Source organism: Tasmannia lanceolata, unplaced genomic scaffold (assembly GCF_043159265.1).
Source record: "Tasmannia lanceolata isolate RefF3 unplaced genomic scaffold, GAP_Taslan_0.1 ptg000024l, whole genome shotgun sequence".
Classification (NCBI taxonomy): domain Eukaryota; kingdom Viridiplantae; phylum Streptophyta; class Magnoliopsida; order Canellales; family Winteraceae; genus Tasmannia; species Tasmannia lanceolata.
Window position 1 is genome coordinate 4,316,889 of NW_027518701.1, and position 24,175 is coordinate 4,341,063.

General features: G+C 39.3%; 1 protein-coding gene across 1 annotated transcript in view; it reads right to left on the reverse strand.

Annotated features, from left to right (window-relative positions):
- Nucleotides 1-24,175, reverse strand: part of LOC143857155 (eIF-2-alpha kinase GCN2-like) — a 49,323-nt gene that overhangs the window by 6,327 nt on the left and 18,821 nt on the right. Inside the window, exon 5 of the mRNA XM_077367481.1 lies at nucleotides 9,717-9,865. Within this exon, the coding sequence (XP_077223596.1) occupies nucleotides 9,717-9,865 (149 nt within the window). The remainder of the gene's footprint in view (nucleotides 1-9,716; nucleotides 9,866-24,175) is intronic.

Genomic DNA, 24,175 nt, shown 5'->3' on the forward strand with positions numbered 1-24,175 from the left:
AAATTCCGAACCATGGCCATCCACAATTTGCCCCAACGATATAAATGAAGTAATGAACAGTACTAAACAGCACAAAATGGGCAACTTGCTTAGAAATTGGGATGGGGCCCACCTTTTTTATGCCAAAAGAATTGAAAGAGGTACAAACTGTGGAAAAGTCTCGCATTGCAATATATTGTACTTTATATAAGATAATAAACCCCAAAACCGGAGAGGCATGGAAGGAGGGTTAGAGTTGTTTTTTTCTTTCCCGTTCTTCCTCTAGTCGGAATAAGAAAGGGTTAATTTTCTTGCACTGAAGAAGAATATAACGAGGGTCTGGTCCAATCCAATCCAACTCATCTGGCCACATTGACGAGCAGATTTCACAGCTCATGCATTTAGGCCTCTCCCCAAGAAAGAGTTTCTCACCACTGTCTTAAAATGCGGGTGTGGGTCAAAACACAGCCAAAACAAATCCTAGTTGACTCGGCACAATGCGGGATGTATTTGGTTGATGCAGTTGAGCACTCGATCGACGTGGTCATAACTTCGGAGAGTCAAAGGAGTTTTGATTGATTTTATAGGGCAAAACACAGCGTCGGACAAGAACGTGGCCAAGGTAAAAGGGAGTCGACTAGGGGGAGTCCACAATAACGCGGGGGAGTTTCGAAACTATGGTTCTCACTTTCCTTTTGATTTCTTGTTTTCCTCTAAGGTACCTAAAATGCATGGATGTAGTCAATCCAACTACCACGGCCACATCGATGGGCAGATTTCCTAGGTTAGGCATTGAAGCCTATATGCGAGTAAGAGGTTTTCTCTTCTTTCTTGATGCGTATTGTAGGCCTATCCCATTAGAACTTTTAGGATTTTTATTTCCATGTTTTAGTCTTTAGGGGGCCTGACGATATTCCTATTGAGGAGAAGATGAGAGAGCACCGCTTAAGATGGTTTGGATATATCCAACTTAGGCCTTTGGATACTCCGGTGAGAAGAGGTGACTCGTGCCAAGTTGATGGAGTAAAAAGAGGCAGGGCAGACAGAAAACAAATTGGGTAGAAACAGTGAGGAAAGACTTGATAGCTAGGAACATAACAGAAAACATGACCTTGGATAAGATAGAATGGAAGCAAATGAGCCACGTAGACGAACCCAACTAGAGCCAGGATTAGAGCCGTGTAGATTCCTTTCACCTTCATGAAATTTTTCTAAACAATTCATTTAGCCGACACCCCAACAAGTTTGGGACAAAGGCTTTGTTGAGTTGAGTTGAGTTTTAGTCTTTAGGGATCTTATTTTCAATGTTATTTTATTTCCGTGTTATTTTAATTGCCGATATATAGGCCTCATGTATTAGGGTTTTTAGATTTTGATGATGAATTATTAAAGAATTGAGAGCAGAGATTATCCCCTATCCCTCTTCTTCTTCCCTTCTCTTCTTCTCTCCTTCCTCTTCTCTTATTCTTCTATTTCTCCCCTCTAATTTCTTGTCTTCCCTCTTCATTCTTCTAATCTCTTCCCATTCTCTTCTATTCTTCTTCTCTTGCCCTTATTCTTCTCTTTTCCCCTCTTTCTTCTAATTCCCCTCCCTTGGGCCACATCATTTCTGATTTCTTATTTTCATTCAAGATACCTAAAAAAGGAGGATCTGGTTCAATCAAAATCCAAAGTGCACATTGAGAAGCAGATTCCGCAGCTCATGCAGTCCAAGCCTCCATCTGAGCAAGAGGTTATCCCTTCTTTCCTTTTGGTATCTTGTTTTCTTGCCAAAAATCTAAAAGTACACCTTTCATTGGATATGTATGCTTTAAGTGAAATGCATACGACTTTTTTTTTAATTGCCTGCACCAATCCTCGACCTAAACCTATAAGGTTTAAGAAACATTCCAAGCCATCGCAGCAAAGGGGGCATACGACTTTGGAAGCATTCAATGGCGTTAACCCAAAAACTCTATGCCTTTATGGATTTCCGCCTTGACGCAATTTGAATGCGTCTCGCTTCAGGGCGCACCTTGTGGCATATGTCTCCAATACCTTTGCAAACATTATGACTTGAGGTGTTCAACCATCTTAGCCGCACATTGTATCTTCTAATGATGCTTGGATGGCCCCTGAGCTTTGGTTTTCATCAGAGTCTTCGCCCTCCTTGAGCATGGCCCCTTCCTTCTCAAGGCCCCCTCGCCAACTGAAAAAACCTCAGGCGTCTGACGATGAACTCTTCGCCTTCCTACCTAGGAAAAGGAAAGACTAGATATCTAAGAAAACAGTGTTGGAAGCCTAGGACTCAACTGTTTCACCATCGTCGATCAGATGCCTCGGATTCGGCTACCCACCCTTGATGACTACAGGTGCAACTCGGGTCGGGTTGGGTCGGGTTGAGGCCAACCCGACCCAACCCAACCCGATTTGTAATTTTTTCAACCCAACCCAACCCAACCCGATTTGTAATTTTCTCAACCCGACCCAACCCGATTTACCATTTGTTTGATTTCTCCATTTTATTTTTGTATTTCCATCTCATCCTAGTCATTAGATGTTCCCCAACAAGAGGGTTAATTAGGACAACTTTCACCAAGTTTTTTATTTCTTTCTAGATTTGAGTTATATAATGACAGAACAAACATAGAAGTAAAAATTTTATACATATTGGAATTGGAAATCAGGTTTCGGGTCGGGTCGGGTTGCCCGACACCCCAACCCGACTTCCAATTCGGGTTGATTTTTCCCAACCCAACCCTACCCTATTTTTAAAAAAACCCAACCCAACCCAAATTCGGGTTCAACCCGTCAAGTTCGGGTTCAACCCGACCCAAGTTGCACCCCTATTGATGACACGTAGCTTCGCTACCACGAAGTTGTCACTAACTAGATATTTATTGTCAAACGCATGCATCATTGTGCAAATGCATCAATAAAACTATGTATCATTGCATCTTGCACAATGATTTGTTGGAGGATTTGAATGATTTGGCTAAAATATTTGAGGGATTTGAAATCACATTTTCCCCCAAAAAAAAAAAAAAAAAAAAAACTATGATGCATGCATATTTTACTCTAAAGATTTCATTAATCCAATGCAAATGCCTAATTTATGGATTGACAAACGCGGATTATCTTTCCCCTTTTAATTTATTTTATTTTATTTATTTTCATCACAGAATGCCTTAAAAAGGGAAAATAATTACATATTTTGAAATATTACGAATTTTTGATAAAAATCCAAAAATTCATTTTTTGGAAATAAAATATTATCAATTTTATGAAATATTAAGCATTTATTTTTGATAAAAATCCAAAAATACATGTTAAGCTGTAAATATTTGTCATGTGAAGAGTGGTTGCCCGGTCCATAGATTGGTATGATTTCACATTTTCTTTCAAAAAAATTATATTGTTATATATTTTTCAAAACTAAATGTATTTCATAATAATAAATAATTGTTAAAATAATGCAAAAACACATAATGGACAAGGAAATTATAAAGGAAAATGAAGAACACAATGCATTTTGTATATCTTTAAATATCAAAATTTTATATAATTATAATTTTTCTTGTATTTTGATTGAAAATGAAAAATGATAAATTTTGAAAAACTAAACAAATCAAGGCATAAAAGATTCAGCCAGGCCTTGTTATATATAAAAAAATGTGTTGTATTTTCTCACCCTTTCATGTTTTTTCTTTTTAATAAATGTTACAAAGCATTTAAAATGAAAATTGTGGAAAAAATAATAGAAGTTTGAACATAAAAAATGTGGAGCAGAGGGCTACAAAGTTCTATTGCGCATTGGTTGTTTTTATTCTAACTTTTTAATAAAATGTGAAAACTAATCTAAAAATGCAAATTTTGTGGCAAAGAAATAATAGAACTTCATAGTTGTGTAAAGTGGCATACTAGTAATAAGATATTTTTGGTGAGCTAGCAGGGTTTTGGCTGGACCCCAACCAAAAATTAAAAAAGAAAAAGGATTAAGAATTACAATCTTGGCAAAACCACCACACTACAATCATCAAAAAGAATTCTCAAAAGGTTGAGGGGAGAGATCAGAAAGGAATAGAAGAGCTGTCATATAGGAACGAGCGCCTTGATTATATATCTAATGCTTTATTTTCCTTTCTCCAAGTGTGTGTAAACTTCCAACAGATAAATGTCTCTATGGTTCTTGATGTCAGCTACCAGACGTTGAGCACTCCAAGGGAAAGCAAACTTCTCATTAATAACATTAAAAGCCAACAACGAGCCTGATTCAATCACAATGTTGTGAATGGCAAACCGAAAAGCATAGAGAAGACCAATATGAATGGCTTTGCACCAGAGAAGGTTGATGTCCGCAACAAGAACAACATGCAAGAAAGACGAGATGTAATCCCCTCTTGCAATTCTTAGAATGCATCTGACGTGCCCGTGCCCGTCTACTAAAGATGCATCAAAGTTCAGTTTTATATTGTCGCCCTGAGGTTTATTCCAACTACAGAAATTGGCTTCTTTATTGATAGAATTGAAGGTACAGCCCAGATTCTTAAGAAATTCTGATGACTTTGGAGATGAAATCTCTTAAAGGTTTAGTTAAATGCGGTTTTTGGTATTAGAAAGGATGCCATGTAGAAAACTTCTTTTATGAGATTTATTCTTTGGTAATACTGACTCTCATCCCAAACGTGAAAGATGGAAAAAGCAAAGGCAATCCTTTGAAGTTGGAAAGGACCCATTTTCCTTCTACGTCGATATTTTTGAAAGGTTTTCTGCTGAACTTAATATCTCCATAAAATGGAGCACCATATCCATGAATGAAAATCCACATCTAAAGAAGAGATGATCCATTGATGTAGAATGGAAGGAGCAGAGGGTGTAGAGAACATCAATGGAATGGTTCCCATTGGATATCCTAAACCATGAATAGCATATATACCGCGGCTATTTGAGTTGCTGTATTCCATTATGGTCTGTTAGGTCTCTTTCCTTAAGCTTCATTTCTTGATTTTAAGGCTCATCAACTAAACCCGCCTAGAAAGAAGATGTTGAGCCGGATTGAAGCAGGTCTGATGGTATAGTTATCAGTCTTAAAAATGAAGCAAGTTTGATTAGCCTTTCCTTGAGCTAAAGACCCAGAAGGCAGGGTAAGTGGGTAACACATCGGTTGATTCCATTTAGGGATCAGAGGAACTAGCGATTGCAATGAAGGTGAAAGCTTTTGAGAAACGGATATGACTTTCGCAAGTCATTCATTAATAACAGCGTTGTTGGTGTCCCCTTCTTTCTTTTATGGGTCTTTGACCTCCTTAATTGAACTCTAAACCAAATTAAGGGATGCCATACAGAATCATGTATTCAAGTTTCCACTAAAACATGTCGGTTTCCACATGCATCAACACGAAACTCTAATGAAATTGTTTGATTAATGTATGTCGGTCGAAGTGTTGACAAAATCGAAAAAAGATGTTGTGTAAGTCATTTCTGCGGAAACAGTCGAAACCATAGCTATCAGGTTCGGACACGAATTCGGGAAGCAAAACATTAAAAGGGGGCGTGAAACAGGAGCAGGAAATACAAGGAAACAATTAGAGGGGAAACGAGAAATGAGGAAGCGATAAAAATCATATGAGAAACACATTAAGAAAAGTCTTAGAAACGCATTGAGAACGTTTCAAAAATGGTAGAGAAACGTTAAGGGAAACACATATATAGGGGTTTCACGAGAGGAATATGGAAGAGAAAAGCACCTAATATGTTTTTAATTTTATTTTAGCGATCCTTCTATCTTATTACCCCAATTTTTTATTTTTTAAATGGTCCCTAATTTTTTCTTTTAATTTATATTTACACAATGTTTTGTGTATTTTGTGTGTATTTGTAGATTTGGAATTTGTTAATGTCAAATTTCTATGGGCTTTTGCTCATCATGCATTTAAATTTTTTTAATCCTTTCTATTTAAATTAGAGGGCATAGATAGAGGATTTATATATGTTCTTTACATATATTGGTTTTATGGTTACCAGTTTGGGAAACGGAAACGGGAAACGGTACGTGAAACGGAAACGTGAAACGCATGAAAAAAATCAAGGGGGAAACGAGAAACGGGAAACGATAGAGAAACGCATGTGAAACGCATTGGGAAACGTCTTGGGAAACGTTTGGGAAACGCAAGGGAAACGTTTGGGAAACGCAAGGGAAACGTTTGGGAAACCTAAAGGAAACGCTAGTGAAACCTAAAGGAAACGCTAGTGAAACACATAAATGTGATGGTAACACACATTAATAGGAAAATGCTTGTACTAGAATCTTGAATATAATATATATAATTCTAACTTCTAAGTTCCAAGTCTCACATAAGCAAATACAATTCAAAATTAAAAGTTCAAAGTGATAAATCATAAATATGCATTTCAATTTCATATCATAATATCATATCAATTATAAAACAAAATTATAGAAGTATAAAAGTCAAACATAAGCAAATTAAAGTATTAAACTATTAAAGTACCTTTTTCTTGAAGCAATAACTGGCACTTCATTTAAGCCCTGTTCATTTGAAATTGTGACTTTTAAACTCCCATTTTTCAAAGTCTCAAACCGATTATTGGACAAATTAGAAATTACATTAATTTTTTAGTCCAACAATCGGTTTGGGCCTTTGGGGACTACAATCAGTCGCCACAATCTCAAACGAACAGCAGTGATATCCCCCCCTTAACAGAAATCGTTAACTTCTTTTGCTTTGAATGGTTGCAGGGGGGAAATATCCAGGAAGAAGAAGAAAAAAAAGAAAAAGAAGAAGAAGAAGAAGAAGAAGAAGAAGAAAAAGAAAAATAAAGAGAGAGAGGCGCAGAAGAAGAAGAAAAAAAAAAAAAGAAGCAGGGAGAGAGAGAGAGAGAGAGAGAGAGAGGACATACCTGGAGAGTGGAGACCGGCGGCGTCCGGGAGATGGAGAGGCGTCCGGGACTCCGGGTTTCTCCTTTGCAGCGTAGAGAGACTCGAGAGAGAGGGAGGAATCGATTAGGGTTTATTTTCTTTTTATTTGGGTGTGAATGTGATATAAATTTCAAAACAATTTTTACTATGAGCAACCCCCATATAGTGTATTTATGACTCCACTTGTTCACTAAATGGGTCTGTCACAGTAAACAATAGGGGTAGTAAATTTTTACAAACAAAATAGGTTTTATTTTTCAGGAAACGCGTTTCCATGGAAAAAATTAGTTTCACAATTCTTGGAAACGCGTTTACTCTATCCAGAAAACGCGTTTCTCGTAAATGAGAAACGCGTTTCCCGTATTTGGGAAACGCGTTTCCCAATAGTTTCCGAAACGTTTCAACGGCGTTTCCCGTGCGTTTCCATAACGTTTCACCCGCGTTTCACATGTTTTAAAAATACGTATCGTACCCGTTTCCGAAACGCGTTTCCGTGGAAACGCGTTTCACACTTCCCCCAGGCGTTTCCGGTAACCATGGGTTTTAGTAGAAACTATGACTTATATTTATTTTTATTAATATATACTATTATTTTCCTTTTTCATTTCAAAAATGTACTATTATTATGATTCAATATATATAGCTCTAGCTCACGAACCGCACCTCTACATAGGACATATACTATTATTTTCCTTTTTCATTTGTATGTCACTTTTTGGTTTGATTTCTTCAAAATGATTTCCATACATTTCCCACACACTTTATATGTATTTCACAAATATTTCCCATACGTTTTTGATACGTTTTTCACAAGTTTTACATATGTTTACCATATGTTTGCCATGTGTTTTGGAAACGTATTCCCCAAAAAAATTCATGATGGGTCTATTCCGGTGAGGGTAAATATGAGGGTATTTGTTTGATTTCTTCAAAATGCTTTCCGTATATTTTCCACACGTTTTATATATATTTCACATACATTTTCCATGCGTTTTCATCATTTTTGGAAAAGAGCTTAGGCGCATTCACTTCATGTTTTATCGTCATTGAAAAAATCCCAATCCAAATGATATTCTCACTATTTCCGTCGGTGTGGATTTGTTAACTCCACCCACTAAAATAATAATGTCCAGAAGTGGGCTCTCCATCTTGTAGTTATGAAAAACCAAATTGAGGGAAGAGATTATGTATAGAGGAGAGAGAAAAAATCCCTCTGCTCAAATCAGATCAATCTCTTCTTTCTTCCGGTACATAGCTATAAAACGAGCGAGAGGAGGAGACGATGGAGAGAACCGAAGAAGTCGAGTAGAAGAGAAAAATAGAAGTCAAAGTGAAGAAAAGATAACTGGGTTTTGACGACTGTCTGTTTTTTTCTTAACGGTGTTAACTTTCTTTGTCTGTAACCCCTTCTTCCTTCACTTCTTTTTCTTCTTCTTCATGTCCTCTAATTCCTTCCAAGAATCCCACACACTAGGGAATGACGAAGTCCATCTCTCCCCATGTATGTCATGCCTTCGTTCCATTACTTTTTCCTTTTCTTTTGTTTTATAGCCTGCAATGTCAAGGCTGTTGTTTGGGATAGCATGATGTGCACACAAGTAAAAAAACAGTGAAACAGATGACAGTTCTGGTGCTGTATGGGATAACCTGACTTGAAAAGATACAAAAAACAAAGAAAGAGGTGGCGCAACTCTGCTGCACCCACAGAACATCCAATAGAAAATTAACAGCAGAATGCTGCTGCACCCACAGAACATCCAATAGAAAATTAACAGCAGCATGCTCCTGCACTAACAGAGCATTCAATAGAAAATTAAATCATACTATTTTGCATGCGTATGGACTACAGTGAATAGCATCTGAAAGCAACAAAAATATTCTAAGAAACCGTGATAAATACTAGGCAATGTGGCCGTGTCTAAAGCCGTGTTGACACACGTCCACATCAGTGTTCCTGTTGGAATGTGACAACAGGGGTTTATACTCAATACCAGAAGTGTCAACAAGTCATAGGAACTGTGTAATGCATATAATATCATGTCGCCGTCGCCATTATTATTATTATTATTTTTAATGACAAAGCAAAGTCTCATAATTCATGATTATTAAATATTATTTTTTATTTTCTAACATTTCTAGTACAAGAAATTAATTGTTTTACCTCTTTTTAAATATTCTAGCAATGCCTGAAGTTTCATCTTAAAATTTCATCATCTGCATGAGTTTTCAAATGCTTTAGTGATTTCATAGGATTTTAACTAAAATTTCTAACTGAATCTGACAATGTTCCCAAGTTTCAATCGAAATAATGTTATATATGCACTCATGATTTTGGATTCGGTCTGTGTTTCGGTTTCAGTATGCATCCATGAAAATACTAGGGTCATTTTGTTCTAGTTTGAAAGGAATTTAAAACCATGAATATGATTTCTTTTAAAACCAAAATTCCAAGGCAGATTCTCGCCTCACTTTTCTTCCTCTTCTTTCTTCCTTTATCTTTATATTTCTTCTCAGACCACTTCCAAGGAATGCTAATCTTAAGAAAATCCAGTAAATTGCAATATATTTTGTACAAGCCAAAGAACTATAGCCAAATCTGGGAAGCCAAATGCAACTGATAAAATATTCTATGGAGTTTACTCTGAACTACCACAAAAGATGCAATTACTCATTTCAGTATTTCTTGTTTTTCAAAACTGACATAGTGATGAGGAATTGGAATATTGGTACTTGGTTATAAGTTAAAGGGGAAGAAGTTTTACCCGACTTGATGATATACAAATATGCTAACCAAGAACATATATTAGGAAAAAATATTTACCTGGGGCAGTACTCCATCTGTATGTACAAACAAGCTTTTGGTTCAAATTCATGCTCAAAAGATGAAGATTTATCTTTAGCAATTGGCACTTTCTCTTTAGAAATTGGCGCCTTTTCATTATATCCAACAAGATTATCTTCAATCCATGCCTGTATTTTTTTAATGGAACTACAATAATGAGATCAGTCGAAACAATTATGAACAAATGAGACATTATCATGTATTTTCATGGTCAGCGATTAAAGAAGGGATGTTTCTACAAAAGTAATCTTTAGTTAGCATGCGTATAGGAGTAAATTATTATCATAAGAAAATTATAAAACGATGGAGTACGTACAGAGGAATGTCAAAATATGCAATGCTTCTAATGTAAGCAAGGACCATATTATTCGAGCCTCAAGAATCAGTTTGCTCAAAAGAGAAGAAATGTTTCTACCAAAAGTAATCTTTAGTCAGCATGCATACGGGAGTAAATTATTATCATAAGAAAATTATAAAACGATGGACTACGTGAAATGTAATGTCAAAATCTGCAATGCTTCTATTGTAAGCAAGGACCATATTATTCGAGCCTCAAGAATCAGCTTGCTCAAAAGAGAAGAAAAAAAAACTAAATGGCCAAAGAAAAAGGGCCCAAAAGGTAACAGTCTTGTTGGCATCACTATGTCCTTTCAGTTGAAATAATTAATAACAAATAAGACATTATCATGTATTTTCAATTTTTCATGGACAACAATTAAAGAAGAGATGTTTCTACCAAAAGAACACAAACATCAAATTCCCCTTTTAGCTTCATTCAAATGTCATCAAACATGAGCTCACGTCCAATGCATTCATATTTCTAACAAAAAAGTGAAGTAAACAAAGTTAATTGACAAAACTTTATGTGAAATGACCAGTTACTCCAAAAGCTTAAGCTGTTGGAGAAGGTGTTATTTGATCTTTTATACTTTAACTCCCCTCCCCCCCCCCCCCCCCCCCCCCCCCCAACCCCCGCCCCTCTCCTCCTCTCACGTGTGGCCCCTCTTTTTTAGGGTGGCTTTTTTGGGTTAACCATTGCATGTGGATTTTTGCTATCAAGGAGGTTTGAACTCAGGACCTTTTGCGCTGACGACCAGTTACTCCAAAAGCTTAAGCTGTAGGAGAAGGCATTATTTAATCTTTTATACTTTAACACTTTAGTTGCATGCATACATGAGTAAATTATTATCATAAGAAAATTATAAAACAATGGAGTAATTGCATAGCAGTATCAAAATACGCAATACTTCTGATGTGAGCAATGGCCATATTATTCGGGCCACAAGAATCAGCTTGCTCAGAAGAGACAAAAGAAAAACAAAATGGCCAAAGAAAAAGGGGCCAAAAGGTAACAGTGTTGTTGGAGAAGGAGGTTTGAACTCAGGACCTTTTGCGCTGACGACCAGTTACTCCAAAAGCTTAAGCTGTCGGAGAAGGCATTATTTAATCTTTTATACTTTAACACTTCAGTTGCATGCATACATGAGTAAATTATTATCATAAGAAAATTATAAAACAATGGAGTAATTGCATAACAGTATCAAAATATGCAATACTTCTGATGTGAGCAATGGCCATATTATTCGGGCCACAAGAATCAGCTTGCTCAAAAGAGAGAGAAAAAAAAAACAAAATGGCCAAAGAAAAAGGGGCCAAAAGGTAACAGTGTTGTTGGCATCACTATGTCCTTATGGCATCATATCATGTTAAAGTCAGCAATTGGCACAAGATTGTTTGGGTTCAATTACTCTGTATGGATTGAGTCACACTGATTTAGCATGAATTTCCATGGTTTTCATTTAATTTTTAGGTAACCCTAAGTAGGTTTTGATAGGCCCTATCAAGAAATATCTTGAATAGTAGTTAGGGCTTCATCAACCAATAAAGGATTTTAACTCTTCCTCTTCTTAATTCCTATGGTTGCCAACACAAAGGTCACTTAAAATATTAAGGCTTATCAACCTTTTAGGAGATGATATGAGCAGGCTCCATATCAAAAGTGACTTCATTATTAAGGAGAGGAGGGGGGAGATCCTTGTCAGCATTATAATCACCAATGAACTTACTGATTTAGTGAGAAGATTGAGTCCTAACTACAAGATCCTGAAGTTGGATTTGGAAAAGGCCTATGACAAGCTTGATAGGTTTCCTCTTTTGTCGACCATCGAGAATATGAGCTAGGATTCTTTCTTTTTTTTTACATCTTATTTGTTTCTTATATAATTCATTAAAAGAAGAAAAAGAGAATACAAAAGACTAACTAAATATTCCACAATTGTATTTTTAATTGGCAAGACTAAGTTTTCACATTTACCATTGAAAACAAGTCACTCCTCTCTTTCCAAATAAGCCACAAGGCCAATGGACAAAACAAAACATTTTCCACAAAAAAAAAATCTCATATACCCGGCTTGCACCATCATATGTCCATAAGCCACTATAATGCAGGCGATGCAAGAGCATCCCTTGTGGACTAACTGCATTAGCTCGTATTTGCTTATAAGTGTAGGCTTTTCTTTTGTTTAGTGGTAGTTTGGTCATTTTAGTGGTTTTACATGTGCTTTTATGTCATTTTACACAAGTAGGGGTAGTTTGGATGTTTTGTGTTCTAATTGTCCATTTAGGTCATTTTAGCTTTAGGGGCATAGTTTTTTTGAATGGTAATTGGTAGCTTTAGGGGCATAGTTGTCTTTTACATTGTATGGGTAGCCTATAAAAGGCATTTGCCTCTCATTTTGTAATAGTTTTGAGTTTCGAATTTGAATTGAAATTTGAAAAAGGAATTTCAGATTTGAGAAATTAAGGTGGGGGGACTTGGGATTCGAAGGATAAAGGAAACCTACCAAGCGTTGCTAGGCAAGTGGTTATGGAGATTTGGAGAGGAGGGGTCACAACTGTGGACCAAAGTGATTAAAAGTATGTATGATGCAGAGGCAGGTGAATGGGAACCAAAGGATAGAGTCAAAAAGTTGGGATCCACGATGTGGCGAGATGTGATGAAGCTCAAAACTAAGTTTGTAGAAGGAATTCGATTCAGAGCATATGAATCACATCAGATTTTGGTGTGAGACTCGGCCTTTGAAGGATTTGTTCCCAGATGTTTATGCAGTTGCGGTAGTGAAGGATGTGTTAGTCAAGGATTGCTCTACTTGCATGGAAAACAGTGTGGTCTGGGCCCCACTGTTTAGAAGGGATTTTTTTTACAGAGAGCTTCAGTCAGTGGACAGATTGCTAGCAACATTGGAAAGGTGTAACATCAAACGCTCTGGCTCGGATAAAAGAATTTGGATCTGGAATTCGGGGGGGGGGGACTTCACAGTGAAATCCTTTTACCATCTAATGTAGGACCGGGAAGGGTATAGAAGAAAGATGAGAAAGAAAGAAAGAAGAAGAACAGAAGATTAGAATTAGAAGAGACGAATTTAGGGAAAGGTACTAGAAGAATAGGAGAAGAAGTGAAGAATTAGAAGTAGAAGAGAAGAGATAGGAGAAGTAAAAGAAGAGAAGAATAGAAGAAATGAGGGAGAAGAAGAAACATGTAGAGGGGAGAAGCCAGTCAATTCAATTAATCGTCCAAACTCAAAATCCCTAATACATGTAGCCTATATATAGGCAATGGAAATAAAATTCCATGAAAAATAAAATCCCTAAAAATAACATGAAAAATAAAATCCTAGAAACTAAATAACATGGAAAACGAAACACATGTAAATAAATACTAATGGGCCCATTTCAAAAAAAAAAAAAAAAAAAATTAGCTATCTCAAAAAAAATACTAATGGGCAAATATGCCACTTAGTTGGCCTACTATCTGCATCATTCTCCCAACTCGACCTCGAGTTCTAGTCCGCCCGAATCAAATATGTAGACGACCCACGGAAGCACTAGGAGTCGTAATCCGTCGGCAGCACTCCTGATGTCTAATGCTTGTCACAACCGTGAAAGTGATCTGAAATGCAGGCGGAGTGATATGGAAGAAATCGCCCATGTAGAATCATATGAACACATGCCACTCTGAAGAAGTACATTGGCTGGGAAGATAGCAATGTACTCATCCTAGAATCGGGGGGATCGGCATGAGAGCTATGGGCAGGACCAATTCATGACGAGCCTCAATAAGGTCAGCATCTGCTAGAACTGTATCGGGCTCAGTGCCGTCAAGCATCATGTGCATGGAATTCCTCTGTCTCAACCTCCACAATCATCTCGATCAGAACATCTACCATAGAAACAATCCTATCACTGGGCTCATGTACTAATATGGAATCGGAATACTCAATGAACTGCTTGTGGGTTGCATGCTCTGGCAATGCCCCCATCAGTCACTAGGCTCTCTGGCTCTATTTCTTCCATCTCGGATTTTGTATCTGCCATAAGCATGGGCTCAACTTCGATAATGATCTCATCAACACTAGCATCTGGCTCATCAATAGTGTTCGCAACTTCCTTCTCATGCATATGGCACTCCAAATATCTATTTTCTGCTTCAATTTCGATGTCTCGTGCATGACAGGTTGCGGCTTCACGTCCACTACAAGCTGCGATTATTCATTTACTCTTCAATCTTAGTTCATACCGATGTGCCAATATTGCATAAAAACCCATAAACTCACAACGAATATCTTCCCATCGGCGAAATGGAGGCCCGCCTAAGACACGACACGCCTGCACCATGCGAATCCAGAACGACTGGTCTTGTCGTCTCGCAGTTTCTCTGGCTCGGTAGATAGTCGCTCGGTGATCATAGCCATAGCAGCCCATACAAATTGTTTTCCCCACATAGTCATAAATAAGCCCACAAATAAATAAAAAAAGAAAAGGAAAGGAAAAAGAAAAAGAAAAAGAAAAAGAAAAAGAAAAAACCATCTATCTAATCCAAACCCTAAGCATCTTCCTTGAAATCTCAGCTTTAAACCCTAAATACTTTAAACCCCATTAACAGACCCACCACCTTCCTTATCAAATCCATACTGCCCTTCTCATCTAACTTTTGAAACCCTAACCCTAACCCACTTACACCCAACAGACCCTTCAATTCCCAAACCAAAACCCTAATCTGACCCTCTTCAAAACCCAAAAAAAAAAAAATCAGAGAGAGGAAGAAGGGGACTACCTTAGCACACAGAGAAGAGACAATCGTTCTTTGAAAAAGAAACAAAAGAGGCCAGAAATCCGCCAGAGCTTCCCGGAAATCCACTACCCACCTCTTGCCGGAAATCTTCCGGAGCTTTCCAGGCGCTGTCTTCCTCCTGCAGGAAATCTTCTGGATCTTTCCAGGCGCCGTCTTCCTCCTGTCCCCGGAGCTTCTCCCGCAGCCGCCACCTCTCCTCTCTGTGAATTCCTCGTCAAAGTAATAGAAACCCTTTTGGGTTTCTGTTCGAGTGAGAAAACGAAAGGAAAATAAAATCCCTAAAAATAACATGGAAAATAAAATCCTAAAAACTACATAACATGGAAAACTAAAAACATGTAAATAAAATACTAATGGGCAAATATGCCACTTATTTGGCCTACTATCAGCATCACAATCACTTAGTCCCACGCGTTGTATCCTCTAAAGTCGCTAAGGTATGGGGCATCCAAGCACCTCCTAGGGTTTGTGCATTCGCACGGGCGGCAATTCTAGAGAGGATTCATACAGTTGACTTCTTGATAAGGCGGAAGGTACTAATCATAAACCAATGGGCTCTCTGTTTAGAAGCAGGGGAAACAGTGGATCACTTACTGCTACATTGTAGGGTAGCAAGAGAGGTGTGGAACATATTGTTATCCAGGTTTGGTGTGGCGTGGGTCTTCCCAGCAAAATTAGTGGAATTGCTAAAAAATTGGGAAATGGTTCCCTGGAAAGGAAAAGGGAAAATCCGATGGAAGGTATCCTTCCTCGCAACAATATGGTTTCTATGGAAGGAAAGAAATGCAAGGGTCAAAGGCCTTTCAAAGAGACCCTTGTTCCTATTAAATAAATAATAGCAAAGATCCCAAAGTGGACCAAGTTTGGGAACCACCTAATCAAGGTTTTTTGAAACTTAACTTTGACGGATCTAGCATGGGAAATTCAGGCCCTTCAGGAATGGGAGGCGTTTTAAGAGATGATCAAGGGAATGTCATTTGGGCCTTCTCGGGTCCTATAGGAGTTTCTGATGCAAACGAGGCGAAAATGCGGGCCATCCACAATGGTATTAAGCTTCTAACCAATGTTGGGTTGGAAAAAATGGAGATGGAGATTCAAAGAATGTGATAAGCTGGCCTAATGGGACACACTCAATACCTAGGAGATTTGCGGCTTCTTTGATGAAATCCAAGATAGAGTAGGAGGGGCACATTTAAATGCTTATCATGTGAAACGGTTTGCTGGCGGATAAGCTAGCTAAAGATGGGGTATTCAGGGAAAGTCTGTAGCAGTTTGATTATCTTCCACTCTGCTATTTTTCCTTTTTGTTTTTCTAGTGGTCCTTCTTGTATATGTTCAGTCCTCCTCGGTCTTTGAAAGCTTATTTTAGTATTATTCATCATTCAAAAAAAAGATTTGGAAATTGGAAGGAAAATTCTCCTTGCAAGGAGAAGGTTTTCTTGTGTACTTTCATGGAAATTGAAGGTTTGAGGCTTGATTTTCCTCTTCTTCTTCTAATGCAACTCTTTCTTCCTTACGAAAAAAGAAATTTCAGTGTTCTTGAAGAGCTTTCATCCCCTTGCAAGATCCAATAGCAATTTGGAGAAGAAAACTAAAAAAAATGGCGATTCGGTCGGCACTTTCATCTCGAGTTACTAAAAGCTGAAAAACGTCGATGAATGCTTCCACAGCCACTTACATCTAGTGGTATCATAGTAGATTTGCAAGAATTTCTTAATTCTTGCTGATCCTGGAAGAAAAGACAGAATAGAGAATATCATATCGGCGTAAAGCTGTCCAGAATTGCTTACAATGCGGGGAAACACATACTTTCGTGAGTTTCTATCAAATTCTTAATGGATCATCACAGCTGTTAGTGAAGTTCACAGCTGTAAGTGAAGTCCCATCTACGATCTATTTTTATTACGAATTCATAGATAATTTATGTTGAAATCACATGATTTAAGGAAGCATAATCTCAAATTTGTGAAGGCTAGTGCTTCTATGACTATAGTTCTTGGAAAATTGTTTGAAACGGATGTTAGCTTGCCAATGGACGGTTCTGAAGCTGGACGGAATTCACTCTATCTGTGAGTTTTAGAAATTTTGAAACCAGAGAGGTTCATTACAAGAAGAGCAAATCCATCAACACTCAGACATAAAATGCCTCAATGGCTTATTGAATTTTGTGCAACTTGACTGATTGTTTCAGATCTGAATTTCTGGAAGATGCCGAGATAAGCCATCAACTCTTCCAGATAGATCTGGTTAGAAAGGCTGCAAGCACATATCCTTGACGAAAGTGTTTTTTTTCCTGAAAAGGAAGTGGAATTTGAGTCTCAAGTATAGAATCATGAAGCAGGCTATATGGAGTTGCATCTAAGAATCTTTTTACTCACAGTTTCTACTTCTCATCACAACCTGAGCACAAGCACAAGAATTCACAAGGTTCTGGTCTGAAATTACCTACAAAAAATCGTGTAGAACACTTGCTAACTGATTGTGATTCAAAGATCTTGTTATAGCTCTAATGTCAGTAATTTCTGACTTTAATAACAGCACATGCGTTTGGAAAAAGAAACATGCACTAACTGTTCGTGAGCTGTATCATTCAAAAAAAAAAAAAAAAACTGTTCGTGAGCTGTAATTGAAGTTGCTTGTATGTTGAAACCTTGAAGTTTTTTTTTTCACTCAGCCAATATTTCTACTGGAATTTGAATATTGAGTACATTGATTCCTCAAGCAAACTCAGATTACAATAAACCCACCCTGAGTGTGTGTGATTAATGTTGTGAGAAATAGACTGCCAAAAGTTCCCATCTAAAGATTGGCTTCAACTCAATTCTCCAGGTTCAATTCCATTGTACAATACAGTTGATTTTGGGTGCTAGGCTAAGCCATAGAATTGGCAAGCTGTTTCAAGACTCCATCTTGCCTTTGATCTACTGATTCATAGGTGCTGGATGGAAGATCGGAAGAAAAAGAAAAGAGAATAAAGAGAAAAGAGAAAGAGAAAAGTGAGTTCAGAAAGCCCTCTCACCACTATTATGATTATATGAGCAGCTGCTCACAAACCAGTTCCTCCTATACATATATATATATATATATATATATATATATATATATATATATATATATATATATATATATATATATATATATATATAGTGAGAGAGAGAGAGAGAGAGAACGGTTTCTACACACAAGTGTAGATAAGTTATCTACACACTAGGTTAAAATACAGTGGAGGGCATATTGTTTGGGTGATCCAAACCATTCATTTGATTGGCCCTCACATAGATAGGTTGTCCACAAAAAATCAGCTCCATAGGATCATCCCAACCCCACGATTTGTCGAGGTAAAATGGACATGTATAAACCTTCACAAATCTGTCCATTTTTTGCCTCCACAGTTTGAAGGGTTAGGATGATCCTATGAAGCTGAGTTTTTGGGCACAACCCTATCTATGTGAGGGCCCATCAAATGAATGCTTTGGATCACCCAAACAATGTGGGCCCCCACTGAATTTTAAGCTAGTGTGTAGATAACTTATCTACACTAGTGTGTAGAAACCGTTTTCTCAGACACACACACACACACTATATAGCAGAAGAGAAAAGGAAACATTTATTTGAATTTCTTCCAAAATTCTAATAGAATTACACATCACTTTTTTTTACTTTTGTTAACAAAGGCCCCCATTAAAGCCCCATATTTTCAATCATACCCCCTTTACAATACCTATTTTACCCTTCTTTATGAATTTTTTATTATACATTTTCTCCACAAAGTCAACATCGTGGTGTTTTTTCCGTGCAAAATTACGGATTGGGTGCATATGTTACATAATACTACGGATTTTTATGAACATATTACATAATACTACGGATTCAGGACACCTTTCAAAATATTGACGAACCCGATTATTTTTTAACACAGAACGAGTGCGTTTGGTACATAATACTACGGATTTCGGCCACCTTTCAAAATATTCTGGGTCCCACTCGAATACATGGGTTTGGCTATAGATGGTGCATGAGACCCACCTGTCAAAGCATGAGTGTGAAATACTCCACCGCATCAAATGGGAAAGTGATTAACCATTTATATTTTCCGCACCCACGGGTGTTTTTACTAGTGTGTGTGTATATATATATATATATATATATATATATATGAGGAAAGTGTTCCTGAGCTCTAGCTCAGATAAGCTTATCTGAGCTAGATCTCAAAAACACATGTGGCCCCACATTTTTTGGGTGATCTAAAGCATTCATTTGGAAGGCCCTTCCATGGATAGGGTGTGTACCAAAAATCAACCCTAGAGGATCATCCTAACCCTGCCATTTGTGGAGGGAAAAAATGGGTAGAAACATGGACACACAGTGTATGTCCATTTTGCCCTCCACCTTTGATTGGGTTAGGATGATCCTATCGATCTAGTTTTTGTTACACACCCTATCCATGGAAGGGCCTTCTAAATGAATGCTTTGGATGCCCCCAAAAATGTGGGGCCACATGTGTTCCTGAGCTATAGCTTAGATAAGCTTATCCGAGCTCTAGCTCAGGAACACTTTCATCTCTCCTTATCTGAGCTCTAGCTCAGGAACACTTTCCTCTCTCTCTCTCTCTCTCTCTCTCTCTCTCTCTCTCTCTCTATGTATATATATATATATATGATCCAATGGAGCTGATTTTTGGTACACACCCCATCCATGATGGGGCCTTCCAAATGAATGCTTAGGATCATCCCCAAAATGTGGCGCCCCTATGGTTTGTGAGCTCTGCTCAAATAAGCTTAACTGAGCAGCTGCTCACAAACCATTTCCTCATATATATATATATATATATATATATATATATATATAATCCTAAGGATTTCGGCAGCAAGAATCGTCAGTCAGTTTGACCTACGGTTTGGTAGGGTTATATAGTGAAATGACCAGTATACCCTCAGCCTAATATACAAATACATAACTCATCCAACAGGACCAACACTATTCCTCAAGCTGGAGTGCATATATCATGCATTCCCAACTTGTTACAAACTCTTCCTACTGGTTTGGTAAACATATCGGCCAACTGATCGAGGATATATTTCACCCTTCTGATCTTCTCACGCATGAAGTGTCATTCTACTTCAATGTACTTAGTCCGCTAATGAAACACTGGATTTGAGGCAATATGGACCGCTGCATTATTATCACAACACAACGATGTGGAGACGAGGAGAAAATACCCATCTTTAATAAGTGGGATTGTAATCACGTCAGCTCTCCACATGTGTGTGCCATGTCTCGATAATCCATCTGCACTTGATATGGCTACCACGTCTTGTTTCCTACTTCACCACAACACCATATTCCCCCCAACAAAGGTGTAATATCCCATAGTTGACCTCCTATCTGCTAGAGATCCTGCATAATCTGCATCAGTGAATTCCTCTAGCTTCACATGGCCATGTTTCCTAAAAAACAAGCCTTTCCTAGGAGCACTCTTCAAGTGCCTAATTATATGAATAACTATAGTGGGACAAGGAAAGTCCACTACGAGAATAAGCCACCTCAATCCCAAGAAAGTACTTGAGAAGACCTTAAGTCTTTGGTGCAAAATTGGTTCTGAAGGAAGATCTTGCTTCTGTATGCTTATGGTGTCATTTCCCGTAGTGAAAATATCATCCACATACACTATCAAGAAAATGTACCCGACATCAGGCTGTGAACTAAATACGGAGTGATCCACTGCATATTGCTTCATACTTTTTAGAATGTATTTTGGTCTTTGTACATGTAACCCTATTTACACGTGTGTATATATATATATCATATTGCATGGGAGCTCTCCTCAAGGAGACTCTTCTTCTCCCTCACTTCTTCTTCTTCGCTTGAATGCCATGTTAGGTCTAAAATGGAATCAGAGCTGACCCTCGACTGAATCAAAAGAAAGAGAGAGAAGAAACAAACACACACACACAAAAAAAGTTCCTCCAACATCTTGTTCCCTTAACACTACGCCTCTATCCTGATGTCCCACGCCGCCTCTCATCCCGCTGCCCCACCCCTCTTCCGCACCATTCGCGACCCCAACTCCTTTTTATCGTAACCCCCTCTCCTATCTCGTCATCCCATTCCGACACCCCATTTCCCGTAACACCCACCCCCACCCCCCCCCCCCCGCCACCCCAAAAAAAAAAAAAAAAATCCTTCGTATTCACCGCCCCCCATTCCCATCCCGCCACGCCTCCACCCACTCCCGTAAAAAAACCCTGCTATCCTCTGTATTCAACACCCCCTCCTCCACCTTGCCGTATCCACAAACCCCCCCCCCCCCCCCCCCCGCCCCACGCACCGGTCGTATCCACCGCACCCCTCCACCCGAGTTCTCTAATCCCCTCTCTAGTCCACCGCCGCTCCATTTCCTTCATCCCATCACCCCTTCCATTCCCCCATAACCACTGCCACTATCCTAAAAACCCTAATCCACCATCCCATAACCACTACCACTTTCTCAAAACCCTAATCTACTATCCCATAACCACTGCCACTCCCCTAAAACCCTAATCCACCATCCCATAACCACTGCCACTCCCCTAAAACCATAATCCACCACCCCATAACCGCTGCCACTCTCCTCCACCCCCACCTCCACCTAGGACCCTTGTCAAGTTCTCTCATCCAATTCCCATTCCTTTTCCCACTCCAACAAACCTTACACCTATCATGTTTCCCATTCGCATTCCCTCTTGAACCCTAAACCCATTCCCTTCATGGTTTGAGCCTCTTCATCCCTCTACTTTGTCTTGTCGACGGCTCCAGCTTATGTTGTTGCGTATTCCTTGCCGGTTCGTTGCTTCTCTGCCTGGTGTTTGCTGGTGCTCCGGAGCCAAGTGATGCGTGCAGTTGCTTTGCATTGACTTACACATTTGTTGTGGTCGTGGTGATTTGTGTTGATTTACGTAGTCATGGTGGTTGTGGTGATTTCTGTTTACTTCACGTATTCGTTGTTGTTGTTTGTGTGTTGCTATACTCTTCGTCATGGCTACATCTGCCTCATCTACTATAGCTACTTGTTCCTCTTCCATGTCACTCCCTATGGTCCAGATGACCTCCATCAAGCTTGATGGATTGAATTACCCCCGTGGCGTCGGGCGATCCAGACCTTCCTTCGTGCCCAGGGTAAATCCGATTATCTTACAAAGGATCCTCCTCTTCTTGATGACAAGTCGTATGACAAATGGAAGCAGTAGGACGTTGTCATTCAGACACTTCTCTGGAATAGCATGTAGTAGAAACTTGCTGGCCCCATGATGTATCTTGACAATTCCAGAAACGTCTGGCGGCGTGCTGAGACACTTTACTCTAGTGAGAATAATTTGACGAGGATCTGTGATGTCTACTCGGAGCTCCTACGCTTGCAGCGTGGCGATCGATCTGTGTCTGAGTATTCTTCCCATTTTGTCACCTTATGCGAGCAACTTGATATGTAACTACCCTTCAACACACGTCTGAATGTGTTTGCCAAACAATGGCAGGACTTACGCGTCGTTCAGTTTCTAGATGGCTTGGGGTCCGAGTTCCTTCCCGTTAGTCAGCAGATCATGGGCCTTGGTTCTTTACCGTCTCTTGACGAGGTTTTCTCTAGAGTTCAGCATTCCATGTGGACTGAGGCCCCCGGTGACTTCTTAGTTGAGCGCTCTACCCTCGCCGTCCAGTCTAGTTATGGTCGCGGCCGCCGTGGTCGTGGCACTAGCTAGGATTCAAGGGGAGCTTGTGGTGTCGGTGGCCGTTCAACCCGCTTCTGTACTCATTGCTCTCTTTAGGGCCACACTGTGGATTACTTTTATGATCTCCATCCTGAGTTTTGCCCCTCTCAGACAGTCGAGCAGGCTTCTGTTGCAACTTCTGACCTGTTACTCCCTCACCTGCCTTTACTGCTCCTGTTGGTTCCGTTGTACTTTTCCCAGTCAGATTATGATGAGCTTCTCCAATACCGGGACACAAGCAACCTACCGCCACCTTCACTCGGCAAGGTAGCCACTCTTGTTTTCTCTCTACGTCTTGCTCCTGGCTCATTGATTCTGAAGCTTCCCATCACATGACTCGTGACTCTGGTATCTTCTCCTCTTTCCAGCCTCCGTCTTCAACTCCTACCTCTGTTACTTTAGCTGATGGGACTTCAACTCCTGCCCCAGGAGATGGAGTCATCTCTCTCCCTTCTGGACTGACTTTAACTTCTTATGTGTGCCCAAATTTCCGATTAATTTGCTTTCTGTTAGCCAGCTCACTAAAGCTCTTCATTGTCCTGCCTCTTTTTCACCCTCTAGTGTTTTTCGGGATCTGGCCACTGGGAGGACGATTGGTTCGGGTCATGAGGTGAACAACCTATATTATCTGGATTAGCCATTGCACACGGCCGGTTGGGACATCCTTCCGTTGAAAAGTTGGGTAGATTCAGCCTTCTCTCAGGTCCAGTCCCTTCAATCCGTTATGAGTCATGTGACTTGGGTAAACACCATCGTGTGTCGTTCCTATCGCATCTAGTTACTAGGGTTTCATTTCCTTTTGAGTTGGTTCATTCAGATGTTTGGGGTCCTTGTAGAACCTCTTCATTATACAGTTTCAGATATTTTGTTATATTTATCGATGACTATCCGCGCATGACTTTTGTTTTATTAAAATATCGTTCTAAGATTTTTTCTGCCCTTGGCACATTTTATCCTGAGGTGTATAATCAATATCACTGTACTATTGGGTGCTTGAGGACTAACAATGTCAGGGAATATTTCTCTTCCGCATCGGGTTTTCGATCATTCATGGAGTCCCATGGTATTCTTCATCAATTCTCTTGTGCGCATACCCCCCAGCAGAATGGGGTTGCCGAGCAGAACATGAGGTCTTTGCTTGACATTGCTCGTACTTTACTCTTTCAAATGAAGGTCCCGAAGCCTTATTGGAGTGATGTCGTTCGTACGGCATGCTTCCTTGGGAACCGCCTTCCTTCTTCCATCTTAGCTGGTCGGTCTCCTTTTTCTGTCCTTCACCCTTCGGGCGATCCGTTTCCCTTTACCCCCACCCCCCCTCTGTGTTTTTCACTGTGTGTGCTTCGTTCATAGGTTGTCTCCTGGGTTGGATAAGGTTGACCCCCGTTCTGAGCGGTGCATCTTCATTGGTTATTCTCGCACTCAAAAAGGGTACAAGTGTTATAATCCTTCCCTACAGTGAACCTTTGTCTCGACTGAAGTTAACTTCTTTGAGGATACCGCCTATCTCCCACCACCTGCTCCTGATTTTGTTCCTGAGTCTAGGGTACCTCTTCCCCTACCTACCC